General features: G+C 41.0%; 2 protein-coding genes across 2 annotated transcripts; one reads left to right on the top strand and one right to left on the bottom strand.

The window, feature by feature from the left end:
* Positions 1-2,949: 2,949 nt before the first annotated feature.
* On the bottom strand, positions 2,950-11,762 carry LOC121687969 (leukocyte elastase inhibitor-like). The gene is made up of 6 exons (XM_042067220.1): positions 11,575-11,762; positions 4,949-5,089; positions 4,657-4,774; positions 4,294-4,436; positions 3,730-3,897; positions 2,950-3,602 (listed from the first exon to the last, which is right to left on the bottom strand). The coding sequence occupies exons 1-6, from the start codon at positions 11,740-11,742 to the stop codon at positions 3,189-3,191; spliced, it is 1,152 nt and encodes a 383-aa protein (XP_041923154.1). The 5' UTR covers positions 11,743-11,762; the 3' UTR covers positions 2,950-3,188.
* A 7,301-nt stretch (positions 11,763-19,063) lies between these two features.
* LOC121688050 (serpin B6-like) lies at positions 19,064-22,822 on the top strand. Its single transcript, XM_042067369.1, is given in 5 exon segments — positions 19,064-19,084; positions 19,922-20,037; positions 20,256-20,397; positions 20,726-20,893; positions 22,391-22,822. Coding segments are annotated over 5 exon segments (855 nt in total). The 3' UTR covers positions 22,799-22,822.
* Positions 22,823-26,016: the final 3,194 nt, after the last annotated feature.

Raw genomic sequence — 26,016 nt, 5'->3', positions numbered from 1 at the left:
GCCTCCTTAGTAGCAGAAGGAGGCTTGTAGCAAGCAATGACAGTAAGGAGGGATGTGTAAGAGAAAGAAATATCAATAGACAAAAACTCAAATATCTTAGGACGGGAGAAAGATTGAGTTACTCTGCAATAAACCTGTTTTTAATGTAAATGGCAACACCACCGCCCTTACTTTGATGATCACTACGAAATAAATTATAACCAGTAATATGGATAGAAGAATCAGAAACAGATTTCTTCAACCAAGTCTCAGATAAAACCATAACATCAGGGTCTGAAGTAGACACCTAAACCCTGACTAGGTCCATTTTTGGCACAAGACTTCTAACATTCCTGTGGAGGAAGCCAAGATCATTTCGCTCTTTGAAATCAGATGGGGTAGGTACATTAATACATGGGGGTGTAGGCCCAGGATTTGGCTTAATGTTACCTGACATCAGAAGAAGTAGAATTATTAAAAGACGATCATGGGTCTTTGACCCAAGCATGTTTGTCACATTTCCAGATGATTAGAATCTTTTAATCATTGTTTTAACTGTACATATAGGCATTTTCAACAAAGTACCTACAGTAGTTTCCATAGACATTCTCTGACTTACAAATGTCAACACACTTTTTTTTTTAATTTAAATTTAGTGTATTCTCTTGTCTTTCTGTTGTTGAAAAATGACTAGAGGATGTAGCCTCTGTGTGCCTTTATTTTCATACCATAGTGAAAAAGAAATGAACTACTTCTGAAAGTTCACAGACACTTTGACACTTTAACTTAAATAAGCTGAAATTACAAATGCTTCTGTTAGGTCTTATAAATAAGATTTTTCAGGGGTGCCAACAGAGGCGGACAGAGTACACAGCTTCATTACTTGAGTAAAAGTACAGATACCCTTTGCTAAATTTTACTCAAGTACAAGTAAAAGTACAACAGTCAGATGTCTACTTAAGTAAAAGTACTGAAGTACTTGTTTTTAAAAGTACTTGAGTATCAAGAGTACAAGAGTAGCCTACATTTTCTAAATATTGCATTACTACTGCCACAGTTTACATTTACAGAAACGTCCTACATGGAGTTATGAAAAATGTTAATGTTAATACCTTGGAGAATGTAAAAGGAATTGAAAGTAAAATCAAGTAATTTTCATCTTTTTACCATGTTGCCAGGGATGGGCAGTATTTCTAATACATGTATTTAAAATACATATTTTAAATACAAAATACTATTTTGTAATTGAAACACTTGAAGCGAAAACTACCTACTACCTACCTAAACTATCAGAAAATTGAAATAGTCTGGCGAGGTGTGGCCACAGGTTGGCACATTCCCGCGATGGACCTGCTGCGTCTTCATCCATTGTTTCGTCCATGGTTTCATCTTGTATCTAAATCTGACCATGGAGTTGACTTTGGCAGAAAGCTGATTGCTGATAGGCTGTCCCAATCAGTGGCGCCTGCACAATCCAATCACATTTGAGAGGGAAATAACAAATTGAGGGTTTCCAAGATTTTTCTTTTTCCCTTTTATTTAGAAGTAGTAACGGGTACTCACGGTTATGGGTAGAAATGTAGTGGAGTAAAGAGTACAATATTTGCCTCTCAAATGTACTTGAGTAAAGTTATGAGTACTCCCCAAAAATGATACTCGAGTAAACAGATCCCTCAAAATTGTACTCAAGTAAATGTACTCCGTTACTGTCCGGCTCTGGGTGCCAATAATTGTGAGCAACAGTGTTTTCGTTAAAAATATTTATTTCTTTATCAGATTTTCCTTTTTCTCAGAATAAATGAGCTTCAAGGGTGGATTTGTCCTCATTGTTTTCATTGTGGGAGTACAATAAATCACCAAAAGATTATTATTTATACTTCTTTTTAGTCAACTTTACCAAAGGTGCCAATAATTCTGGAGGGTACTGTAACAGCTATATCATGTTCCTACATACAACATCTCTTTCATTTCATCCTTGTAAATGACGTCACTCGTCAGGACCAATGAGGGAACTGGGAGTGGTCGAAGGAAATCGTGAAGCTGTCCGCGCGCTGTTGGAAATATATCAATTGATTATAAACCCCTGTTAAATCTAATAAATCTGACTCCGCTCAATATTAGAAAAGTTTCGGTTCATTGTAACATTGTTATCCTTAGTGGGTTGATACGCCCACAATACATATTGTTAATGAGAATGCCTAACTCGTTTTCTTGTGACACGCGCTCAAGTTTAGGAATATATACTATAGGTCTCCTCCATCTGCCGATTAATTCGGGCGGTTCCTAAACATAACACGTATTGGTCTGGAAGTGGTCAGAGGTTACATGCTGATCCGGACTGCTATACTCATCAGCGTGTTAGACAGTCAAGCAAATTCCTATGCTACAGGGGGTCAGGCTGTGCTAGGTTTTCGCGACCAACTGCGCTGACAAACTGCCCACCGCTGTGTAATGCTTGGTCATTTCATAATAACATGCCAGCTCCCAGGTGATTTAGTTTCTACGGCGGCGATAACTAATCCCAACCGTCCATTATGCTAGTAACGTTACCTAAACTGCTACTCTGGACTACAAGTACAATAGTAAGGCTATGCGGGTCAGGACATCACAATTTATTTGTCAGGTACAAGCAATTCATCCAATACATTATAGAAGGTACATCTAAATGAATAATGTGAAAGTTAAGAAAACAGGTTAAAGGAACATTTAGGAAACCATATGAAGCAATCAGAGAATGAACATACCAGCTCAGCGGATGATGGCTACACACCAGAGTGGTGCGGGAGATTCTGACTACAGAATGGCTCCTAGAATGCTCTGTAAACTTCACTTAAATAGGCTACCTAGTTTGTGGTTGGTTACATTCACATGATTGGAGGTCAGCTGATTTGGGATCACATGGTTGGAGGTCAGCTGATTTTGGGTCACATGAGAAGTACTTTGATGAGACTTGAGACCACTGTTGTAGTGAGAGTGCATTAATCAAGACATGACAATGTACACATTAATTACATTTCCTGCTTCCTAGTTAGTTTCTCCTGTGAAAAAGGCAAAGGTTAGAGATATAATCAAAAGTTGTTGTAGCAGCAATATGTGACAATGGGCCCACCATGAGGTCATACCATCATGTGGTAGGGTAATTAATCAACAGTTCACATGATCAGGAGTTTGAACAGTATAGAAACATTAGGACTCCTTACATTCTCAGCTTAAGGGGAGCTGTAGCGGCCGTAGAAGAGGACGCTCTGGGTGGGGTTGTGTCGGATGAAGAAGAGGAAGGGGTGGTCCGCCATGAACCTCTTGGGGGGCGGCTTGGAATTAGAGAAGGAATTAGACGCGACGACAGCCGTGGTAGCCGCTGCCTTAGTGCCCTTCTCATTCACCTCCACAAAGGACTTGTGCACGACATTGGACAGAACAAGGTCGTCGCAGGGAGACATGCCGGAGAAGTCACACTTGCTCTCGTTGAAGGCGTCCGTCATTCCCATGCTCACCAGGATCTCCTTGAGGTCGTATTCCTCCTCCAGCTTGAACTTGGGGAGACCCACCTGCACCTCAACAGTGTCCATCATGTCTGGCTTGGTCCACTCCACAAAGTTCTCATATGTGAGCATCTGCTCCAGCTGAGAGAGAGAGAGAGAGAGAGAGAGAGACAGTTGGGTCTCTACCTCTGCATGTCTAATAAATAGATATTATAAACTGCTCCCTCTGACACGTCTGTGCACTGCACTGCCAGGTTTGCCGTTTTACCTTCTCTAGTCCAGTGGTGTTGTCCTCCATCTCATTAGGCAGCATAATGAGCATGCTCAGATCTTTGCCCACGTAGGGCAGCTCCAGAATCTGGCACTCTGCGTCGGGAATGTAGGTGAAGGGGAACTTGGCCTTCTGATGCATCATTTTAACAGGCTTGCTTTCATTCTGAACACAGAGACACGGATGTGATACATATTCACACACGTCAACCAATAATATTTTGATACACACACACACACATATGAACCAATCTTTCTCTCTCTCTCTCTCTCTCTCTCTCTCTCTCTCATATATATATATATATATATGCCTTGCCTATGCCCGTCAAAAGTTTGTAATACCCTAATTGACTGACTTAACTAACGACTTGTTTGTGATTTTTAATAATATTTTTGCATGGTAGGAAATGTTTTGAAATTCTGTTTAGGGGTCCCTCAGACCCCACCACAGATTTGGTCCCCCCCAATGCTGACATCATGACTACGGCCTTGGTGTGTGTGTGTGTGTGTGATACAATATGAACCAACACACACACACACACACACACACACACTTGTTTACCTTATTGAGCTTAAACTGAACTTTTTTTGTTTGAATGCTTTTGAACTTCTTGTCCCAGTTGCCTTTGAAGTAGATTGCATTTACTAGCACCAGTCTGGTATCCACATCCAAAACTCCTTGGGCCAAGAGGTCCACGATTTTGTCTACAATCAAAAGGAATCAGTCAATGAGAGATTGATGAAAGACATGAGGAGGTTTAATGATTCAGCAGAGCATAGAACCACTACTGAGAAATTAAATGAGAAATGACTGAGATCATGCTTACTGGCTGAATAACAGATCTTTACACGGATACTAAATAGTTTGAATTGATTTATAATATTTTGAACATGTCTGCTGTTTTTGCCCTGAACTCCTGATTACCCTGAGTCTTTTCCTCCACCCATTTGTTGATGTTCACTCGAGCTGCCTCTGCATTTGTACGGAAGTCAACAGTCTCCAGCTCAGCACAGTAGTGTGTCTTTGTGTCAGCAAGGTATTTCTGAACAGTGGGGGAAAAAAACTCTGATGATGAACTCGGACGATATCAAGTGAGATCCACATGGGACGATCATCACATTGATATCCGATATCTCCTTTGGGCTATTCATCATAAACCATGGGTGTCCAGTGTTTGGTTTCACACAGAATGAAAGTGCAGACAAACTGGTCTTACCTCAACAAACTGGAGAGACTGCTCTCCGTAGAGGCGATTGGCCAGACTCAGGGCGTAGGGGGTGCCCTCTTTGTTTAGTTCAGCAAAGAGCTTACTGAAGCCAACATGGACGTCATCCTCAACTTTGTGAAGGTTCAGGGACTACAGTGAAAACAATTGGAAAAAAAAATATTTGTATTTTAACTAGCCACACAATACTGAAGAGTAGTTTCCATGTTATGAGAGAACCCTAGAGAGAAACTGTCTGGTTTTAATCTATAGATGTAATGAATTTTCACTGATGCAATTGTTACATTTTTCCTGGAGTGTTTTAAACATGGCAATATGTTAAACCAGAGCCATATAATGGTACCTTTATATGGCTCTGTGTTAAACCAGCACATGGTTTTGCAATAGGGTTCTGGAACCAACTGTCCCAGTTCTAGGGCTCTTGCAATAGGGTTCTGGAACCAACTGCCCAAGTTCCAGGGCTCTTGCAAGCTGCAACTGCCCACCAACTACCAGGCTGGATCCACCTTTTGGATTTTGTGAAAAAGACCAAGGGCTTATCAGAGAATGACTCCCCAATGGAAAAAGTGACAAATCATGGCCATCCGAGAGCTAGTTGGCGCATGTGCTAATCGAAAAGCACTAACAAAGGGGAACAAATACACATGTGAGCCAATAACTGCATGTAACCACGGTATGTGTCTGACCATCATTGCTATCCCCAGAGTAACTAGGGGTTGAACAGACAGGTTAATACATATAAGGGTAATGAATAAGTTTATGACAGTGTCATCAGAGACATCAGTTGGCAGCCTCCTCTTCCTACCAGCTGCATGTAAAAAGCGGGGGGGGGGGGGGGGGGGGGGGGGGGGGGGCTGAGGTAAGATAACACAACTGACCTCAACAGTGGCTAAAGCATTTATTTTATATGAAATAACATATAGCCTATAAGGCAAAAAGCACCCTTGACCACTCAGACCCAGACACAGCCCACTTTACACCAACCAGCAGTAGACCAGTACAAAGCCCAGATACAGCCCACACACCAACTGGGACACCCACACCATGTTACTTTGCTGAAAGACCCTTTCAGATGCCCTGATTAGTCTTCCAGAAGGAGAAGTCACTTGTATAACCTTCATCACTGCAGCAGGCAGCTGGTGCACCTGGACTTGTTGGACTTGGTCTTGACCTTTGCCCTGCATATTTTTTTTGCCCTGCAACGGCTTAAGTGGCAGGACAAAACTCAGCACCTGCACATCATCATTGAAAGTGGTGGCATTTTATGGCATTAAAGGGACACCAGACAAGCCTGATGCTTTTTCTCTACGAAACTCCCCCTCGCTCGGTCTGAAGCTCTTTTCCTTTTCTTTGCATCTTCCGTCAAGGGTTTTCGCTGCTTCTTCGCCGGCTCTGCCATTATACACACGTTTGCAACAATCGCTAGCGCTTCGTTAGCTTGCCTCTGTGCTGTGGATGCAGGATGTAAACTGATCCTGCTTCGGTCGGCGGGTACGATACACTGAACTTGCACGGCGAGAGAGTCTTCATTCGCCCTTTAATGAGTCATTTAACCATATACCGATTTACGAAGATGAGTAATTAACACGAAAACGTTGCCTGGTGTCCCTTTAAAGGTTAATTTTATTAGCACAGCATGGCAATAATCAACTTGACAGAATCGGAAAAAAATCAGAAAGTAATTCCCATCTTATCCAATCATAAGTTTGACACTGCAGGGAACAGCTGCAAAAAAGTTAGCTTAGTTATAGTGTAGTAACCGTAGTAACACATAATGGTAATTCTGTTTTTTAGCTACTTGTTTTCATATTTGCACTTCAACTGAGCAAGTGTACTGCATTTCTGTACAGAACTTTGGAAAATTTGAAAAACATAATTGCAAATAGGTTCTCCAATGTTTTCTCAGTTAGCCTTTTAAAATGATATCAGATTAGTAAACAGAATCTGCCTTTGAAACATTAGATGAATAGTTGCTGATAATGGACAATGTAGGTATTGCATTAAAGATCAGCCATTTCTTTCTACATCAGTCGAGAACCCTTTTGCAATTGTGTAAGCCAGCGGTGGGCAAACTTTTGGGTTTTGAAAATTGGCCGGCGGGCCGCACAACAACCATGGAGCGACTGGTCCTGCGCATACTCAGACCCCAGATACGCCATGCACTAGACCCACTACAGTTTGCATACCAGGAGAAAGTGGGCGTGGACGATGCCATCACTACACAGGACACACTCTCACCTAGACAAGGGGAAAAGCACTGTGAGAATCATGTTCTTTGATTTCTCAAGTGCTTTTAACACCATCCAACCCCTCGCATGCGCACGCGGCGACCGGCAGGAAAAGTTTGGCTGTTAATGTTTTAATCGTGTTTTATTGTTTTACGTCTGTTGTGTCTGGGATAATAACATCCCAAGTGACTTTAACTGGGCACGGTGCTTTTGATTGAAGCGACATGGATATTTTTTGCGTCGTATCGCTATTTTTGCTATCTTTTCTGTTTTACCTGGATAACATCTCTGCCTGCCTGGCCAGGAGGCAATACAGCAGAAGTGAGCTGCTGCAACTCAACTTCGTGAGACCGGCTGGCGTGCCAGACATCACGCTACAGATCCCGGGTCTCATCCGAAGATATCCTGATAACACCTACGGAGAAATGGTGGGAAAGAGGAGAAGGAAAAGGGAAAGCGAGGAGGCGCTCGGCTACGACTGAGGAAGATGCGACTTAACCGGCTTCCGCTGCCATCAACGATCCTGGGGAATGTCCAGTCCCTAAGAAATTAAATTGATGAACTCCAGGGGAATGCCCGCTTCCTTAAGGACTACAAGGACTGCTGTGTGATGGCGTTTACGGAGACATGGTTAACTGAACGCGACCAGGACTCAGACCTGATGAACAGTGGCTTTGGAGTACCGCACCGCCTGGATAGGAACAGTGAGGTGACGAAAAAAACCAGGGAGGAGGGGTATGTCTCTATATTAACCAAAGATACTGCACTTCGGTAACAGTGAGAGAACGCATCTGTACTCCTGATGTGGAACTTTTATCAGTGTCGCTACGCCCCTTCTACCTACCGCGTGAGATTCCCCAGCTCCTCATTACAGTTGTGTATATCCACCCCAGAGCACACGCCCCCTCTGCTTGTAAAACTGTGTATGACGTAGTACAAACACGGCAGTCTATCTCCCCTGACGCCCCGGCTTTTGTACCGGGTGACTTCAACCATGTTTCCCTCAAGAAGTCGGTTCCCAATTTCCACCAATATGTAACCTGCCCCACCAGACGTGATAAGACTCTTTGCTATGGGTCAGTAAAGGAGGCATATAAGTCACTGCTGCTACCTCCCCTGGGCCACGGAGACCACAATTGCGTGTATCTCATGCCCACATACAGAACTGTTCTGAAGAGGGAAAAGGTCTCTAACAAAATTGGACAGAAGAGTCTGTGCAGTGTCTACAAGCCTGTTTCGACTGACTGGGATATGTTTATAGAGGCATGTGGGGGAGATTTAGATCAGTTAGCCGATGTAACATGTTCCTATGCCGCATTCTGTAGAGACATGATCATACCAAGCAAAATGGTAAAAATGTACCCTAATAACAAACCATGGGTCTCCAAATCTGTCAAATCTTGCATACAGGCTAAGAAACATGCCTTCAAACATGGGACTGCCTCTGAGACAAAAGACATGAAAATTCTAAGGGCTAAACAGGACTATAAAACAATTTTGGAAAATAAAATGGCTGCAAACAACTTGGGCTCAGCCTGGTCAAGTATGAAAGCCATCGCAGGCATCAGTAACTCAAAAAACATAAGCACTGTCACTTTAGAAGGTTTTGATGCAAATGCTCTTAATAATTTTTTCTCCCGATTTGACACTTATGATTTCAGTTCAGAAATACAGGAACTCAATCATATATTAGCTGACCAGAACCACTTTACAATTGAAGAGGGAAATGTTGAAAAAGTGTTCTCTTCCATAAATCCAAATAAAAGCTATGGACCTGACAATATCTGTGGTAGACTGCTTAAGTTGTGCTCTAAATAACTCTGCCCAATTTTCCTTACAAAACCTTGTCCTTACAAAACCAGCATGTCCCAAAATGTTGGAAGGATGCAGTAGTTGTTCCAGTTCCCAAGACAAGCTGCCCCAAAGCACTGAATGATTTCAGGCCTATTGCATTGACTGTCTATTATGATGAAAAGTTTTGAAAATCTAGTTAGAAATGAAATCTTAAAGAAGACAGAAGAGTCTGAACTTGACCAACATCAGTTTGCCTATAGGCCACACATAGGTGTTGAGGATGCCACAGTCACTCTGATGAACATGCTTTTTAAACATCTAGAAGGAAAGGGAGCACATGCTCAGCTTTTATTTACAGATTTCTCATCTGCTTTTAACACAATTCAACCCCACATCTTAACAGAAAGACTCTTAGAGCAATTTGATCTCAGTAAAAATCTTGTTGGCTGGATTTTAGATTTTTTAACTAATAGGACACAAAGAGTGCGAGTCAAGGGAGCACTGTCTGATCAGATATATTCCTCCACTGGCTCCCCTCAGGGCTGTGTTCTGTCTCCTCTTCTGTTCATCCTTTACACCAACATGTGCCGCAGCAGCAGGGAAGACAGATTTATTTTAAAGTATGCAGATGACTGTCATCGTAAGCCTGCTACAAGGAAATGAAACAGGTCATGGTCCAGTTGTCCAGGATTTTGTAGACTGGTGTGATAGGTCCTTTCTACAGATGAACATTTCCAAAACAAAAAATATGTGTATAGACTTCAGGAAACTCCCCAGGGCTAAGGATATCATCAGCATAAAGGGTCAGACAGTGGAGTGTGTTGATAAATATAAATACCTTGGGACCATCATTGACGATAATTTTTTAGGCAAACTGTGAGACTGCGTACAAAAAGGGGAACCAGTGTCTATACTGTCTGAAGAAGCTGTCCTCCTTCCACATCGACAGAAAGATGCTCACCACGTTCTACCGCTGCTTCATTGAATCAGTCATCTCTTTTAGCCTGGTGTCTTGGCTCAGCAACCTACCCCTAAAAAATAAGAACTCCCTGAACCAAATTGTAAGGTGGGCTAGTAGGCTGATTGGAGAGCCACAGCTGAACCTGGAATCGCTACACACTAGGCAGCTACAGAGACTAGTTGGGTCTATCCTAGAGGATGGATCCCACCCACTATACGGTGAATTTCAGCCTCTCCCATCAGGCCGCAGGTACAAAATGCCTGTGTGCAAAACTAAAAGATACAGAGGCAGTTTTGTTGCCTCAGCTATTAGAATGTTAAATAGCACTTAGGCTACTGTTAGATAGGCTACACACTAACTTATTGACTGCACAGCCCTCTTAATCTTAATGTATTTATTTATTTAATCTGGTTTAGCTCTTGTATCTGCTATGATGACTTTTATTTTGCATTTTTATCTACTGAATTTTGATACTAATAATATTCATGTACATTTGTATCTATATTCCTAGGTCTAGAGCACTGTTGTCACTGTTATGTCACTGTTTTCTGTCAATGTCGTTTAATGTCATCTATGTGTGTGTGTAAGAAACCCACTCTTTTGACCTGCAACTAAATCTACCCTTGGGTACAAATAAAGTTACCTTACCTTACCTTACTCTTACCTTACCTCTGTCGTGGGAGCCGAACTGGAGTGCATCACTTCAGTAGCAGCAACTGGAATCCATGCATTTCCACTGAATTATTTTTGGAATCTGATTCCTTATCATACCTGTTAATTTGTACTCATTGCTCGACTTATCGTGACTAAATTCAAGATGGCGGCAAACGGTAAACTTTCTGAAGGTACTGTCTGTATAAATCGTCTTGTAAATAAACTACCAGTGCTTTTTCAAAGTTCTCAATGTCTCGTTTTAAATGTCAAGGCCCTCGGAAGTCTACCAATGAAGTATGGAGCTACTGCCTCGTAAATTGTGTAAAACAGTGATTTATTTGCATGGCTAGGCCGATGCCCGAGGCACCCCCATCGAAAAACTGTTGGTAGCATCGGCTAACTAGCGCCAGATTGCTTTATGCCCCCAACGTCGTCTTGCACGCAGCGCTGCCACCGCTGACTTAAAGGCACCTAATCCTAACCCCTAAACCCTAACCCATGGCTAACCCTAGTGCCTTCCAGGCAGCGCTGCCTTGAAGACAACATTGGGGGCATAAAACACCTAGGAACTACTCTGCACAATGACAGTAAAGTTGAATCTAATCTAATCTAATCTAATCTAATAAATAAAAACACACACTGTATTATCCACATTCACAACACTGTAGGAACCATTAACAGTAATACCACTGGTATTGTTATAAACATTGGACAATAGCCTCCACCATCATCAAACATGTTCTGAATGCCTTTTATATAAATCCGACGAAGCATGTCACAGTCCACTTCACCATGATCACAGAATTCATAGTTTACCCACCTCTTATTTTACCACTACATCCCTGATAAGAACATTTAAAGCCAGTAAACTGTCACACAAAGACAAACCACTTCTGACAGAGTATGTTACTGTGTGAGGTCATTCTGTGGTTCAGTAAAATTCATTGTGAATCTCGTACATTTGAACACTGTGAGCTTACCTTGTGCATTTGGGCCTCAGTGTTGCCCCTGGCTCCAAGGCAGACCATGGCCAGGGCTGAAGAGATGCTCAGAGGAGAGTAGAACACATTGCCCGTCTTGTTGATCTCTGAGATCTTCTTGAAAAGTTCAAGGGAGAAATGCACATTTGCAGATGCCAATGATTCCATGGTGTGACTTAGTCTGGAGATGGGAAAAATGTGTGGGCACAGAATACAAACTTTTAGGTCACTAAAGAGATAAGGTGCAAGTCGAAATAAGACACGAGTCAGGTTAGAAATTATATGGAGCTAAATTTGTCATAATAATATTTGTATATGCGCAGAGGGGGATCCACAAATATTTCTTGATTTGCATGTGTGTTTTGATATCTACAAATAAAAAAATCATATTTGTAACTCGTATATTGATTTTTACAAATATAGATGTGCATTTGTAAATAAAATGCCATTTATAAAACCGAAAATTTCATTTGTAGAATGTGATTCTGCATTTGTGGATCACCAGCACGCGCATTCTTCGCTTTCCAAAGTTACGTGTTTTTGAGACGTTCTTCGCATGAAAGTCACACAAATCCACACGTAAAAAAAAACTTATTTGTAACTTGTAAATTGGTAATACATTGGTAATACAGACATATGGTAATTAATTAGTGTTTACTACACTACGCCCCTCCCCGACAATATCATCGTCCATCACGATGTTTTACTGTACACATTGTCAAATGTCAATTTAGGGGACATTGCCCAACTCTACTTCTACCTCTAATTCGCCTGCTGACAGACTAATCCAGTAGATGGCAGTGTTGTTTATAGGGACTCATAGACCTCTCCAGAATAAGTCCCACCTCCTAACTTCCGTATCCATCCAACCTTCGGTCGTCAAATGTCTATGGGAAATAACATGGCGTTTTGAAAGATCGTACCTGTCAAACTCTGTAGGTGACAAAGTAGAAAAAGCTGCTGGGCAGATTGGCCTACGCATTTCTGCCATCTAGGTTCCACTGGATTTTTTGATTTTCGGTGCCGTTTAACGACAACCTAGCAACCGAGGCTTTAAGTGTTAAAACTAGGGCTGTCAAAATAACTGATTAATTTCGATTAATTAATTTCTCAAATTTCTTGTACATTACGAAATTGCAATACATTTTAAGCTCTGTTCTAGAATCTTTGGTTTTAAAGGGAAACTTGGCAGGATTAGCTATATTTCTCCCTCTACTGGAGAAATTGTGCATTATGCTATTTCAAACTGTGGAAAAAGGTAACAATAAAGCACATGGATTTGTTTACAAGCTAGCGAAGCATAAGTTCGGCAGAATAATGTGGATGTTACAAGGTAAGAAACACGATTTAAAACGAGTTTCTTGTTTCTCACTTTTCTTTCCGGGACGGTAGTCTCAATGTTGCAAGGTTGGTTTTCCACCTGGGGACGCTAGGGGCAGCGTGGAAAGTCACCATTTTCACCGGAACAGGTCATTTAACCATCCAACCATTTCTAAATGGGTTTATTAAGTTGAAATAGTTGCCAAGTTCCCCTTTAACACTTAAAGCCTTGGTTGCTAGGTAACGATAAACAAACTCAAAGATCGCAATTCTTGATTTCGCTTACAAACGACGGTTTTATGTGTTCACTAAACAGAGATTATAGAAAACCAATTTACAAGTTACAAATATGTTTTTTTGTGTGGATTTGTGTGACTTTCATGCAAAGAACGTCTCAAAAACACGTAACTTTGGAAAGCGAAGAATGCGTGTGCTGGTGATCCACAAATGCAGAATCACATTTCACAAATGAAATTTTCGGTTTTACAAATAGCATTTTATTTACAAATGCACATCTATATTTGTAAAAATTAATATACGAGTTACAAATATGATTTTTTTTTTTATTTGTAGATATCAAAACACACATGCAAAGCAATAAATATTTGTGGATTCCCCTCTGCGCATATACAAATATTATTGAGACAAATTTAGCTCCATATCAATGCAACATTCTTGCTGGAACGAACGACAATTAACTAATACACTTTAAGTAGAAAATTCTACACGTAGAGAAATGCCACAACCACTAACTGGCAAGGGGGGGGTAGATATAACCAAAGCCTAAGACTAGCTTACCAACGAGTTCGCAGTGCCTGTGCCAGACTGGAACTGAGACTGGACTGTCGTCTTCTTGTTCTTCTTCTTCTATAGGGTTTAATGGCAGTTTGCATACTTAGTGCACTACCGCCATCTTTCGGGCTGAGGTGTGATCCAATGGGATGCTATTTTATATCCAGTTTTTTAAATTAAATAAGAAAAAAAAAAATTCTACTTGCTAGGTTTTCTTTTAGGAAAGCTATAACAGCCTTAGCTGTGGACTGTGTGCTAATTATACTCAGTAAGTTTTCCATGGTTAAATCTTTCTTCATGTTTTCCCTTTCTCTGGTATAATGTGTGCAGTCTAGAAGTATGTGTTTTACACTTTCTATTACTCCACAGTGTGTGCATACTCCAGTCTGATGTTTCCCTATAATATGTAATCCACGTGTCCGGTAAACCATGTCTCCTCCTGCCTTTCCAATCCACTGATTTTACAAGCGGTTACCTCTTTGTGTATATTGTAGCCTACAAATGTCTGCCTTTTCCCTCCTTATCCCATCTCTCCTGCCACATTCTGTTGCTTTTGTCCTTAATAATACTTTTAATTTCTGACCTGCTTAAAGTGATTTCCAGTTCAACCAGCTCTGATGTAATAGCTTCCTTCGCTGTGTCTGCCTTCTCATTCCTCTCCCCTCCACTCCCCTGTGTACAGGAACCCATACAACCCCTACGCTTATGCTCTGTTGGAATATTTTAAAAATGAGTCGATAAATATCATCTAGAGTGGACTGTCATTATCCTCAGCCTGGAGTTTATACTAGCCTACACTTGACACGCCCTGCTGCTGTTGCAACGCATCTTCCAACGAAACGACAAAATATGCGCATTGCTCAACATTTGCGCGCCTTCCCCTGTGGATCTATTACGACACGTTTAAACAAAAATATGATAAATTGCTTTTTGGATGGTGGTTATAACGATACACGTAGCCTACCTGGTTTGGTAGCAGGAAGGTAAATAAAAAACCAAACCACATGGAAATAATATGTAGTTTTCTTATGTGTAAACCTCTCAGTTAATCAGACAACAACTGCAGTGCGTTGGGAGAGAGAAAGGAGGCTATGGCCAATCCTCTGCAATTCAATAGAACTGGACTCTGGGCGTTTGGGAACAGCTGAGGGAGGAGGCTACTTGAAACTCAAATGAAAGTCGGCTCGCTCACACCGACCGAAACTCGAAACTGTGCTAACGTCAGAGGGCGGTCTACGCTGATTCATCCGTATATACTATTTTAATCCCGTGGAGGAAATTTAGTTTTAATTAAATTAGTGAGACGCGAGGACAGCTGCATGCAATTCCGCATAAAAATAGAGGCTGTTGCTGAAGCGTCAGCATACTGTAAGCGTCAGACCTCGTTTCAGCCTTCCTCGTTTACCAGAGTACACTGCCACCCCGGCTGCATTCTCCACTAACTTTTCCCTCTCCCACACCTCTCGCCCATGGTTCGAATTACGGGGGGTATTGGGGGGGGGGGGGGGTCCGACCCCCCTAGATGAGACTTCGACCCTCCCAAAAGGGATGAAAATAATAGTTTGGGGGGTAGGCTACTGAAAAAATGTAATAAAATGTAATGTTATCCAATATTGCATGTAATTCAATGCAGAATTACCATCACATACTGATAATTCTGGATATAATCTAATGAAATATGATTTTCAAACCCTCACTGGGCTGTACCATTTCTCTGGTACGTTTAGACTGTGTCCTTTGCTATTATATAATACTGACGAATTAAAACAAATGCACAGTGTAGGTTGCAAAAGCCTGATAGACGAATGGGTTAACAAGCGGTGGCTAACTGGCCATACCTTTGTCTAATATTTCACTGCCTTATAACATATAGTGATAGCCAACCTTAGGAAAACATTGAGTAGCAAGATCATGTTAGCGTTTCTCAAACTGTGGCATGTCTCCGCGACGGTCGCGGAGACATGCCAGGTGGGGCGCAAACTGATGTGAAAAACAGGAGTTTTTTTAATTTATTTTTTTATCTGTAGCCTAGGCCCAGGTAGCACCCGATGCGCAATGGACGCACTGTGTTATTCATAGGGAAGCGCTCGTGTCAAGGCAGCTTAGTTAGTCCCGACCTGAATGAGATTTTGAACGAGGTTGTGAGAGTGGTGAATTTCATCAAGACCCGGCCCTTAAAAGCGCGTTTATTCTCCGCACTTTGTTTCACAGCGAGGCAAGGTGTTCCGAGGTAAAGTGCTGTCGCGCGTGTTTGAGCTCCGAGTCGCCTCTTCTTGGAGGAAGAGCGCATGTTTGAATCTGAAAGCACGTTCATGAACATTTCTTGACGAAGCTGGCCTATCTTAGCGATATATTTGGAAAGTTCAATGAGTTAAATCTCCAGTTACAAGGCAAAGACAAGCACCTACCTCACCTAGCAGATAAGATTACTGCATTGACCAAAAAACTTGAGATATGGGACAGGCGCCTCGAGGCCTCGATCGCGACAGTATTATGCCTTTGAGAATCTGAGTGAAATCGCTGAAACGTCTGATTCGGGAGCCACTCTTGTGATCCCATGTATTAAACAGTAGGCCTACATCACATCCCTGCAAAGTTTATTTCAAAAATATTTCCTAACCAGCAGTGCTCAGTATGACTGGATTATGGATCCATTTAATGCAGCATGGTATTTCATTGAATATATTGTACAATGCTGTAAAATATTGGCCTATGCTTCCTAATAGGCCTATGTTGCTGGAAAACAGAAATATGTGTGTTTAATTTACAATGGCACATTATGTATTTATTTATTATTATATCTGCAGCACCAGCTGATTTTAACTCTGAAGAGAATATATTTAGAACTTGCCATTATTTCAATAAATTTGACAATTTTAAGCTTGACCTATCACTTTCTTAGAGCGATGAGGGACAGGTGGGGCTCGAAAATGCCCCCTTGATCAAAGTGGGGAATGAAAGAAAAAGTTTGAGAACCACTCATTTAACCGGAGGTCTCCCTTCCACTCAGCGGCCACGACCATCGCTGCTGCTTAGCTTAAAAATCAGGCCTACAATCACACGCCGTAAGAGGAGTTCCATATACTGACACGGGGAGAGGTTTAATGAGGCGGTTTATCATTTTGTGCAATTTCATTCTTAATGTCTTAACAGGAATCTGCACTAATATTCATGGAATTTTGCATGTAGATTAGTGGTTCTCAACCTTTTTTAAGCAAATGCCCATACCCAGCTAACAATTTATGGTTCCCAGGGAACCTTAGTTTTTGGTTACGGGAACGTTAGTTTTTGGTTCCCAAAGTTCCCTGAATGTTAGTTTTTGAGTATAAAACGTTCCCCCAACGTTAAACCTTTAGAGAACCTTCCCCTAACGTTCCCTAACCGTTGCAACCTTTAGAGGCCTTCTCCTAACGTTCCCTAACCGTTGCAACCTTTAGGGAAATTTCCCATTGCAACCTGTGCATACCAATTTTATTATTACTTTAAACTACTTTAAACTGCATGAGCAGGAATGCATTATTATATATTAGCAGGAATGAATGAACAGGCAAAAATTATGAGATTTATAACTTTAATATAGAACCCCAACACAGAAAAAGTTGGGACGTTGTGTAAAATGCAAATAAAAACAAAATGTCACAATAGTCTCATAAACCCATATTTAGCAGCAAAAAGGACAAAGACAACATATCAAATGTTGAAAATGAAACTTTGGACTATTTCATGGAAAGTATATGTTAATTTTAAATTTGATGCCAGCAACATTTTTCAAAAACAGTTGGGACAGGAGCATGTTTAGCACTGTACTGCTTCACTTCTTCATTTAACACAATTCTGTAAATGTTTAGGAACTGAGGAGACCATTTGCTACAGTTTTGAGAATGAAATGTTGTCCCATTACTCCCCGATATAGGATTTCAGTTGCTCAACAGTTTTTCATTCAATTATGCACATAATTCGACGCCCAACTATTAATATTACGCTTTCAGTTCAACATCTTTATAGGCTACTTCATACTGTGATCTTAGTTACGCAATCTAAAGATGGTTTCATACATCTGTTATGACCAGCTACACTCTTATGCAGTTTCATTTTCAGGTGAGAGATTCATTGTCCGTCAGTGAATCAAACTGGTTTGAGTATAGGATTTGTATAGATCGGAATTCATAAGGTAAACAAATGAAACACTGTGGATACTATAAAGCTACCTGGTACGAATTACAAAAGTTATTGAATATTAGGGTGGTTATCTCTGAGCTTGGACAACGCAAGATGTTTCCGAACGTCTATATGATCATATCTCTGACTGTCGTCCATGAGTTTCACGAGAAATCGTGAAGCTGTCCGCGCGGTGTTGGAAATAACAATTGATTATAGAACCCCTGTTAACCTAATGATTCTGACCCCGCTAGATATGGAGAAGTTTCGGTCAAAGTTATATTACTATCCATAGTAGGCCGATGTAGGCCTACCCACAATGCTGTTACAAGAGTGCCTTTTAGCTATTTAATTAGACGCATCTTCCCCAAGAATAGTGTGCGAGGCCCTCCTCGGCCGATTAATTCGGGAGGCCTTCACTTGAGTAATGATCCTAGTGTGGAAGTCGGTCAGAGGCTATAGTGCTGGCCTGGACCACTATGCTCATCTGGACAGAACACCTTACCGAAGCTACAGAGGGTTCAGGGTGTGCTAAGGTTAGCTGTCTAATTCCAGACTACTAATAAAATCAGTGACCCACCACAGTACAATACGATGGCCAGTTCTCCTGGTAGCATGCCTACACTTTCACTGATTTAGCCCCCACGGCCCTGGAGACTAATCCTAGCCGTTCCTCCTGGCCCATCTTAAACTTGAGGGATATCTAAAGAAACTCTAGAAAACTATGCGGGTCAAAGCATAACAATTTATTTGTCAGGTACAAGCTATTCATCCAATACATTATAGAAGGTACATCTAAATGAATAATGTGAAAGTTTAACAGGTTAAAGGAACATTTAGGAAACCATATGAAGCAATCAGAGAATGAACATACCAGCTCAGAGGATGATGGCTACACACCAGAGTGGTGCGGGAGATTCTGACTACAGAATGGCTCCTAGAATGCTCTGTGAACCTCACTTAAATAGTTTACCTAGTTTGTGGTTGGTTACATTGAAATGGATCACATGATTAGAGGTCAGCTGATTTTGGGTCACATGAGAAGTACTTTGATGAGACTTGAGACCATTGTTGCAGTGAGAGTGCATTAATCAAGACATGACAATGTACACATTAATTACATTTCCTGCTTCCTAGTTAGTTTCTCCTGTGAAAAAGGCAAAGGTTAGAGATATAATCAAAAGTTGTTGTAGCAGCAATATGTGACAATGGGCCCACCATGAGGTCATACCATCATGTGGTAGGGTAATTAACAGTTCACATGATCAGGAGTTTGATCAGTATAGAAACATTAGGACTCCTTACACAGTTTTGTTATCTTACCTCAGCCCCACCCCTTTTTACATGCAGCTGGTAGGAAGAGGAGGCTGCCAACTGATGTCTCTGATGACACTGTCTGTGTGGATATTTGTGTTGCCCTTTGTTAGCACTTTTCGATTAGCACATGCGCCAACTCCCTCTCGGATGGCCATGATTTGTCACTTTTTCCATTGGGGAGTCATTCTCTGATAAGCCCTTGGTCTTTTTCACAAAATCCAAAAGGTGGATCCAGCCTGGTAGTTGGTGGGCAGTTGCAGCTTGCAAAAGCCCTGGAACTGAACTACAGTAATTTTGTGCTTTTTTTTAGTCCCCCCCCCCCCTTTTTATCTGGGCTTTTTGCTGTTGTTGTTTTTTTTGTTTAGAATGCTCGTGTGTTTCATGAATATTTTGTTCACTGTAAAAAATACTGTAAAACTTTTTCTGTTCTATCATACTGTAAACCGTATTTCTACTGAACCTCCTGTAGTAAAGGAAAAAAACTGATTTGCTTTTTACGGGAATGCTTTTGAATGTGAACATTACATGTGGACATACAGTTCCCAACCAAGACATTTAGTGTAAAAACGGTGGATTGCATGTTTTGCATGCAAATACCTGTAAAACTGAAACATAAAGTCTATGCAGCTTTGTCAACAATAGCCAGTATTTTGAAACCTGGTGTACTTCGATTGACTGCATGTACCTTGTGAAGTAAATACAAGTGCTATTCTTTGACAGAATAATTTCATTTTCGAGTTGTTTTCCCCCCACTGTTCAGAAATACCTTGCTGACACAAAGACACACTACCTTGCTGAGCTGGAGGCTGTTGACTTCCGTACAAATGCAGAGGCAGCTTGAGTGAACATCATCAAATGGGTGGAGGAAAAGACTCAGTAATCAGGAGTTCAGGGCAAAAACAGCAGACATGTTCAAAATATTATAAATCAGTTCAAATTATTTAGTATCCGTGTAAAGATCTGTTATTCAGCCAGTTAGCATAATCTCAGTCATTTCTCATTTAATTTCTCAGTAGTGGTTCTATGCTCTGCTGAATCATTAAATCTCTTCATGTCTTTCATCAATCTCTCAACGACTGATTCCTTTTGATTGTAGACAAAATCAAGAACCACTTGGAACCAGGGATTTTGGATGTGGATACCAGACTGGTGCTAGTAAATGCAATCTACTTCAAAGGCAACTTGGACAAGCAGTTCAAAAGCGCTCTAACAGAAGTTCAGTTTAAGCTCAAAAAGGTAAGCAAGTGTGTGTGTGTGTGTGTGTATAGATATACATTGGTTCATATTGTATCACACACACACACACACACCAAGGCCGTAGTCATGATGTCAACTATTGTTAGTTAAGTCAGTCTATTAGGGTATTCCAAACTTTTGACGGGCAAAGGCAAGACATATATATATATATATATATATATATATATATATATATATATATATATATATAGAGAGAGAGAGAGAGAGAGAGAGAAAGATTGGTTCATATGTGTGTGTGTGTGTGTATCAAAATATTATTGGGGTTGACGTGTGTGTATATGTATCACATCCGTGTCTCTGTGTTCAGAATGAAAGCAAGCCTGTTAAAATGATGCATCAGAAGGCCAAGTTCCCCTTCACCTACATTCCCGACACAGAGTGCCAGATTCTGGAGCTGCCCTACGTGGGCAAAGATCTGAGCATGCTCATTATGCTGCCTAATGAGATGGAGGACAACACCACTGGACTAGAGAAGGTAAAATGGCAAACCTGGCAGTGCAGTGCACAGACGTATCAGAGCAAGGGCGTAGGTTTGGTCTCAGCTTTAGTGGGGACACATCCACAACTCCTGTTGTCACGATACCAACATTATTGTTTCAGTACCAATAGCAAGTGAAGAATCTCGATTTCGATACTATTGCGATTTTTTAAAATTTGATTTGGTTTGTGTGATTTGTGAGATCATTCACATCAGTGGCAATCATAGAATTTGATTGACCCTCCACACACACACACACATAGAAAGTGATGGTTGTCATAGGTTTCTTTTTCATATTTTGGAATTCATATAAACTACAAATTTATATTGATAATTATTTATAGTATTTTATGATCTGCATGATTACTAATAGCTAAACATATGTAGTAATTTGATTACATCATATTGATATTGAAAAATAGTTTCGCAAGTGCAAGGATATGTGGATTCAATTAATCATGTTTGCTATGTCATTAGATAAAATAAATGTAAAAAAAAACTAACAAGTCAAAGTAAATCTTTCTGGGATGAGATCATAGAAGAGATAAGTGTCTCGCAATGTTCATTTCTATGAGTATGGAAATGCACCAGTTTATCTTTTATTTCTTTGCATTGTGCAGGCTACATTCACAAATACATTAGCCTACATAAACAGAATATAGGAACAGGAAAATGTCTCGGATCCATTGTTTATTGCGACTGAAAGATTGGTAGCCCAATTAACCTAACAGTCAGTGATGGTGACTTATAGCCTATGTGACTGTCTGTGCGGCACACCCTTATTCAACATGACTCCTAACTTTGGTTGAAAGATTACAGAAGCTAGGTTAGCTGTGACAATATCCTGGGTAATATCCCAACAGCTAATGCTATTTTACACAGTAAAATTCGCATTTGAAAGCCTGGTCACCAGTTGCCAGTTTGTATGGCTAATTATTTTCCCTAGACTGCAATGAAAAAGCTTCGTATTTTTGGGTGGCAAAGCTGATCTACAAACCACAAAAAGGGGCAAACATGTACATGCTGAAGGGCAAAGGGAATATAACAATGTTTTACTCTGGCCTTTTTTGGGATAGGCTATGTATTGGCAGACAGCCCTAACGTTGTCGTTGACACACCCGCTCGCTTGACTGCCGGTGCAAACAAGTACAGTAGCCTGTGCTTTGACACTCTCTGTGCGTGTAGGCCTACTGTATCGTGCATGTCAGATAACCCTTCCCCCTCCCCCTCTGTTTTTCAGCAAATCATATGACGATGTTTCTTGTACTGTTGTGCTGGCTGTCAGAATGATCAGCAGCACAAATAAGTTCGCTAAAATATTGGTGGGGACAATTTTGTCATCTTAAAATATTGATTAGGACTAGTCCTTAGCGTCCCACCCTAAATCTACGCCCATGTGTCAGAGGGAGCAGCTTATAATATCTATTTATTAGACATGCAGCGGTAGAGACCCAACCATCTCTCTCGCTCTCTCTCTCTCTCTCTCTCTCTCAGCTGGAGCAGATGCTCACATATGAGAACTTTGCGGAGTGGACCAAGCCAGACATGATGGACACTGTTGAGGTGGAGGTGGGTCTCCCCAAGTTCAAGCTGGAGGAGAAATACGACCTCAAGGAGGTCCTGGTGAGTATGGGAATGACGGACGCCTTCAACAACGACAAGTGCGACTTCTCCGGCATGTCTCCCTGCGACGACCTTGTTCTGTCCAAGGTCGTGCACAAGTTCTTTGTGGAGGTGAATGAGGAGGGCACTGAGGCGGCGGCCGCCACGGCTGCCATCATGATGATGCGCTGCGCCATGCTGCCCCCCGAGAGGTTCATGGCGGACCACCCCTTCCTCTTCTTCATCCGACACAACCCCACCCAGAGCGTACTCTTCTACGGCCGCTACAGCTCCCCTTAAGCTGAGGATGAAATGAAAGAGATGTTATATGTAGGAACATGATGTAGCTCCGACAGAATTATTGGCAACTTTGGTAAAGTTGACTAAAAACAAGTATAAAAAATTATCTTTTGGTGATTTATTGTACTTCCAACAATGAAATCAATGACGAATCCACCCTTGAAGCACATTTATTCTGAGAAAAAGGAAAATCTGATAAAGAAATAAATATTTTTAACGAAAACACGTTGCTCACAATTATTGGCACCCCTGAAAAATTTTATATACAAGAATTTCAGAAGTGGTTAATTAGTTAGTTTTCACTATGGTATGAAAATAAAGGCACACAGAGGCTACATCCTCTAGTCATTTTCCAACAACAGAAAGACAAGAGAATACACTAAATTTAAATTAAAAAAAAAAGTGTGTTGACATTTGTAAGTCAGAGAATGTCTATGGAAACTACTGTAGGTACTTTGTTGAAAATGCCTATATGTACAGTTAAAACAATGATTAAAAGATTCTAATCATCTGGAAATGTGACAAACATGCTTGGTCAAAGACCCATGATCGTCTTTTAATAATTCTACTTCTTCTGATGTCAGGTAACATTAAGCCAAATCCTGGGCCTACACCCCCATGTATTAATGTACCTACCCCATCTGATTTCAAAGAGCGAAATGATCTTGGCTTCCTCCACAGGAATGTTAGAAGTCTTGTGCCAAAAATGGACCTAGTCAGGGTTTAGGTGTCTACTTCAGACCCTGATGTTTTGGTTTTATCTGAGACTTGGTTGAAGAAATCTGTTTCTGATTCTTCTATCCATATTACTGGTTATAATTTATTTCGTAGTGATCATCAAAGTAAGGGCGGTGGTGTTGCCATTTACATTAAAAACAGGTTTATTGCAGAGTAACTCAATCTTTCTCCCGTCCTAAGATATTTGAGTTTTTGTCTATTGATATTTCTTTCTCTTACACATCCCTCCTTACTGTCATTGCTTGCTACAAGCCTCCTTCTGCTGCTAAGGAGGCCTTAAATTCTCTGGCTGATGTATTAGTCGAATTACGGGATCGGGAACTTGTGCTCATGGAAGATCTGAACTGGGACTGGCTCTCTGCTAATTCCGACTGCCTGAAAAATATCTGTAATGAGCTAAATCTCAACTTACTCAGCTTGTTTCCTCCCCTACCCGTCCTAATAGAACATTTCCAGGTAAGTCAACCCTAATAGATCTAATAGGCCTACTCACCAACACTCCACAGAAATATAAAGAAATAGGGGTATTCTCTAACGACATCAATGACCATTGCACCGTAGCGTGTGTTAGAGACTCCAAGCTCCCTAAATCCAAGCCTTGCATCCTCATTAAGGGTAATGCCAGCATTTTGGGCACATTGCAGCAGCCTGTTAAGGGTAATGCCAGCGTTTTGGGCACATTGCAGCAGCCTGTTAAGGGTAAACTCCGTAGTGCCAAATGCGGAGGGGAACATGAATACGGGAAACGTGAGAGAGGAGCTCAGATCAAGTGTTGTAACTGTGGAGGAGAGCATAGTGCTGCTACAAAGGCTGTGATGCACATAATAGAGCGGTTCAAATTCAGAACGTGAAGGTAAAAGAAAAGCTTACTTACGCTGAGGCAATTAGAAAGGTAAAGTCTAATGACAATACTAGTAGATCAGCACCTGTGACAACCCCCAGTTCAAAGCATACGTTAATGTTGCAATGTTACCAAGTATACACTTATAGTGGAAAAGAGACAGTTTCTAGCGTTTGGTGGAAATCCTTTACTGTTCAGCCCAAGCATGTAGCTGAACAGAGAGAACTAAGATAATTGCAAAAGCGGCAGAAAAGTATTTGGAAATGGAAGACATGTCAGTAGAGATCATTAGCCTACAGTTTTTTTCAATTGCTAACAAGCGCTTACCCATACTTCAGATTTTTTTCTAAACTCTTAACACAGACTCACACCTACAAAACACAATTGGCCAAATGGATAATTTTCTTCTCAAAAACACATTTTGTTAAATATAACTCTTCATTTCAAAACAGAACACATATTTCTCTGCACACACTAACTTTACCAAAACACTGGAAATCTGACTCAAAATGAAATTATTCTGTCAAAGAATAACACTTTCTTTCGCTGCTTCTTCGCCGGCTCTGCCATTATACACACGTTTGCAACCATCGCTAGCGTTTCGTTAGCCTGCCTCTGGGCTGTGGATGCAGGATGTAAACTGATCCTGCTTCGGTCGGCGGGTACGATACACTGAACTTGCAAGCGGGATATTCTTCCTACAGGCAGTAGGGGTGGGCGAGAGAGTCTTCATTCGCCCTGTAATGAGTCATTTAACCATATACCGACTTATGAAGATGAGTAATTACAGTTTTTTTCAGTCACTAACAAGCGTTTGTCTAACCAGTTGTCACATTTTCAAAACTCTAAACATAATTAGCATTTAGCACAGCATCAGTCTTTTGTGGCCATAGAGCTGGTAAGTCCCGCCCTTTCCGCTGGACCTCTAGATTGAAAAATCGTCAATGCAAGTGAATGTGAGAAAATAATTATTTTCTGGTCCCGTTTGATTTGTGCCATGAATGTGAACATATGTTGTCTGTGAATTTTTAATATACATTTTCGTGTAAAGAATGCTACAATTGAGCGGGTAGAAGTTTGATGCGGTTAAACTTTGTGTGAGAGCACTTTGTGGACTACAACTTTCCGCTAGACGACAGATCACTAGTTTCCCATAACAACCATCAGTTGGTCGAGATGTAGAGGGTTATTAAGATCGACTTTGAACACAGTGAACCATACAACTTTACAATCACACTGTATCGTAGTGTTAATGTGTTGAGTGAAGCTAGACATGTTTCAAATATTTTTGTTACCATGTGTGTTTATTCCTGCCGTTACAAAAACTAGCATCTCAGTTAATGTTAGCGATTAGAGCTAGCTCACGTCACAGGCGACATGTAGTCTTTCTCGTTATGTCTTTTCCACAACTGATAGCCGAAGAATCATATAATATACTGTCAAACTCGTAACATGAAAAATTATATTAAAAATTCACAGACAACATATGTTCACATTCATGGCACAAATCAAACGGGACCAGAAAATAATTATTTTCTCACATTCACTTGCATTGACGATTTTTCAATCTAGAGGTCCAGCGGAAAGGGCGGGACTTACCAGCTCTATACCATTCACACATTTCATGTCGTTTTCGAAC

The sequence above is a fragment of the Alosa sapidissima genome, chromosome 17, assembly GCF_018492685.1.
Source record: "Alosa sapidissima isolate fAloSap1 chromosome 17, fAloSap1.pri, whole genome shotgun sequence".
Taxonomy (NCBI): domain Eukaryota; kingdom Metazoa; phylum Chordata; class Actinopteri; order Clupeiformes; family Clupeidae; genus Alosa; species Alosa sapidissima.
The sequence above is the reverse complement of the archived record's forward strand: the minus strand, read 5'-3'. Positions and strand labels throughout refer to the sequence as shown.

Coding starts and splice junctions, on each gene's coding strand:
- LOC121687969 (XM_042067220.1), bottom strand. CDS start 11,742: ATGGAATCATTGGCATCTGCAAATGTGCATTTCTCCCTTGAACTTTTC. Junction 5,090..11,574: donor CTGAGGCCCAAATGCACAAG/GTAAGCTCACAG, acceptor TTTTCACTGTAG/TCCCTGAACCTTCACAAAGT. Junction 3,898..4,293: donor TTCAGTTTAAGCTCAATAAG/GTAAACAAGTGT, acceptor CTCTGTGTTCAG/AATGAAAGCAAGCCTGTTAA.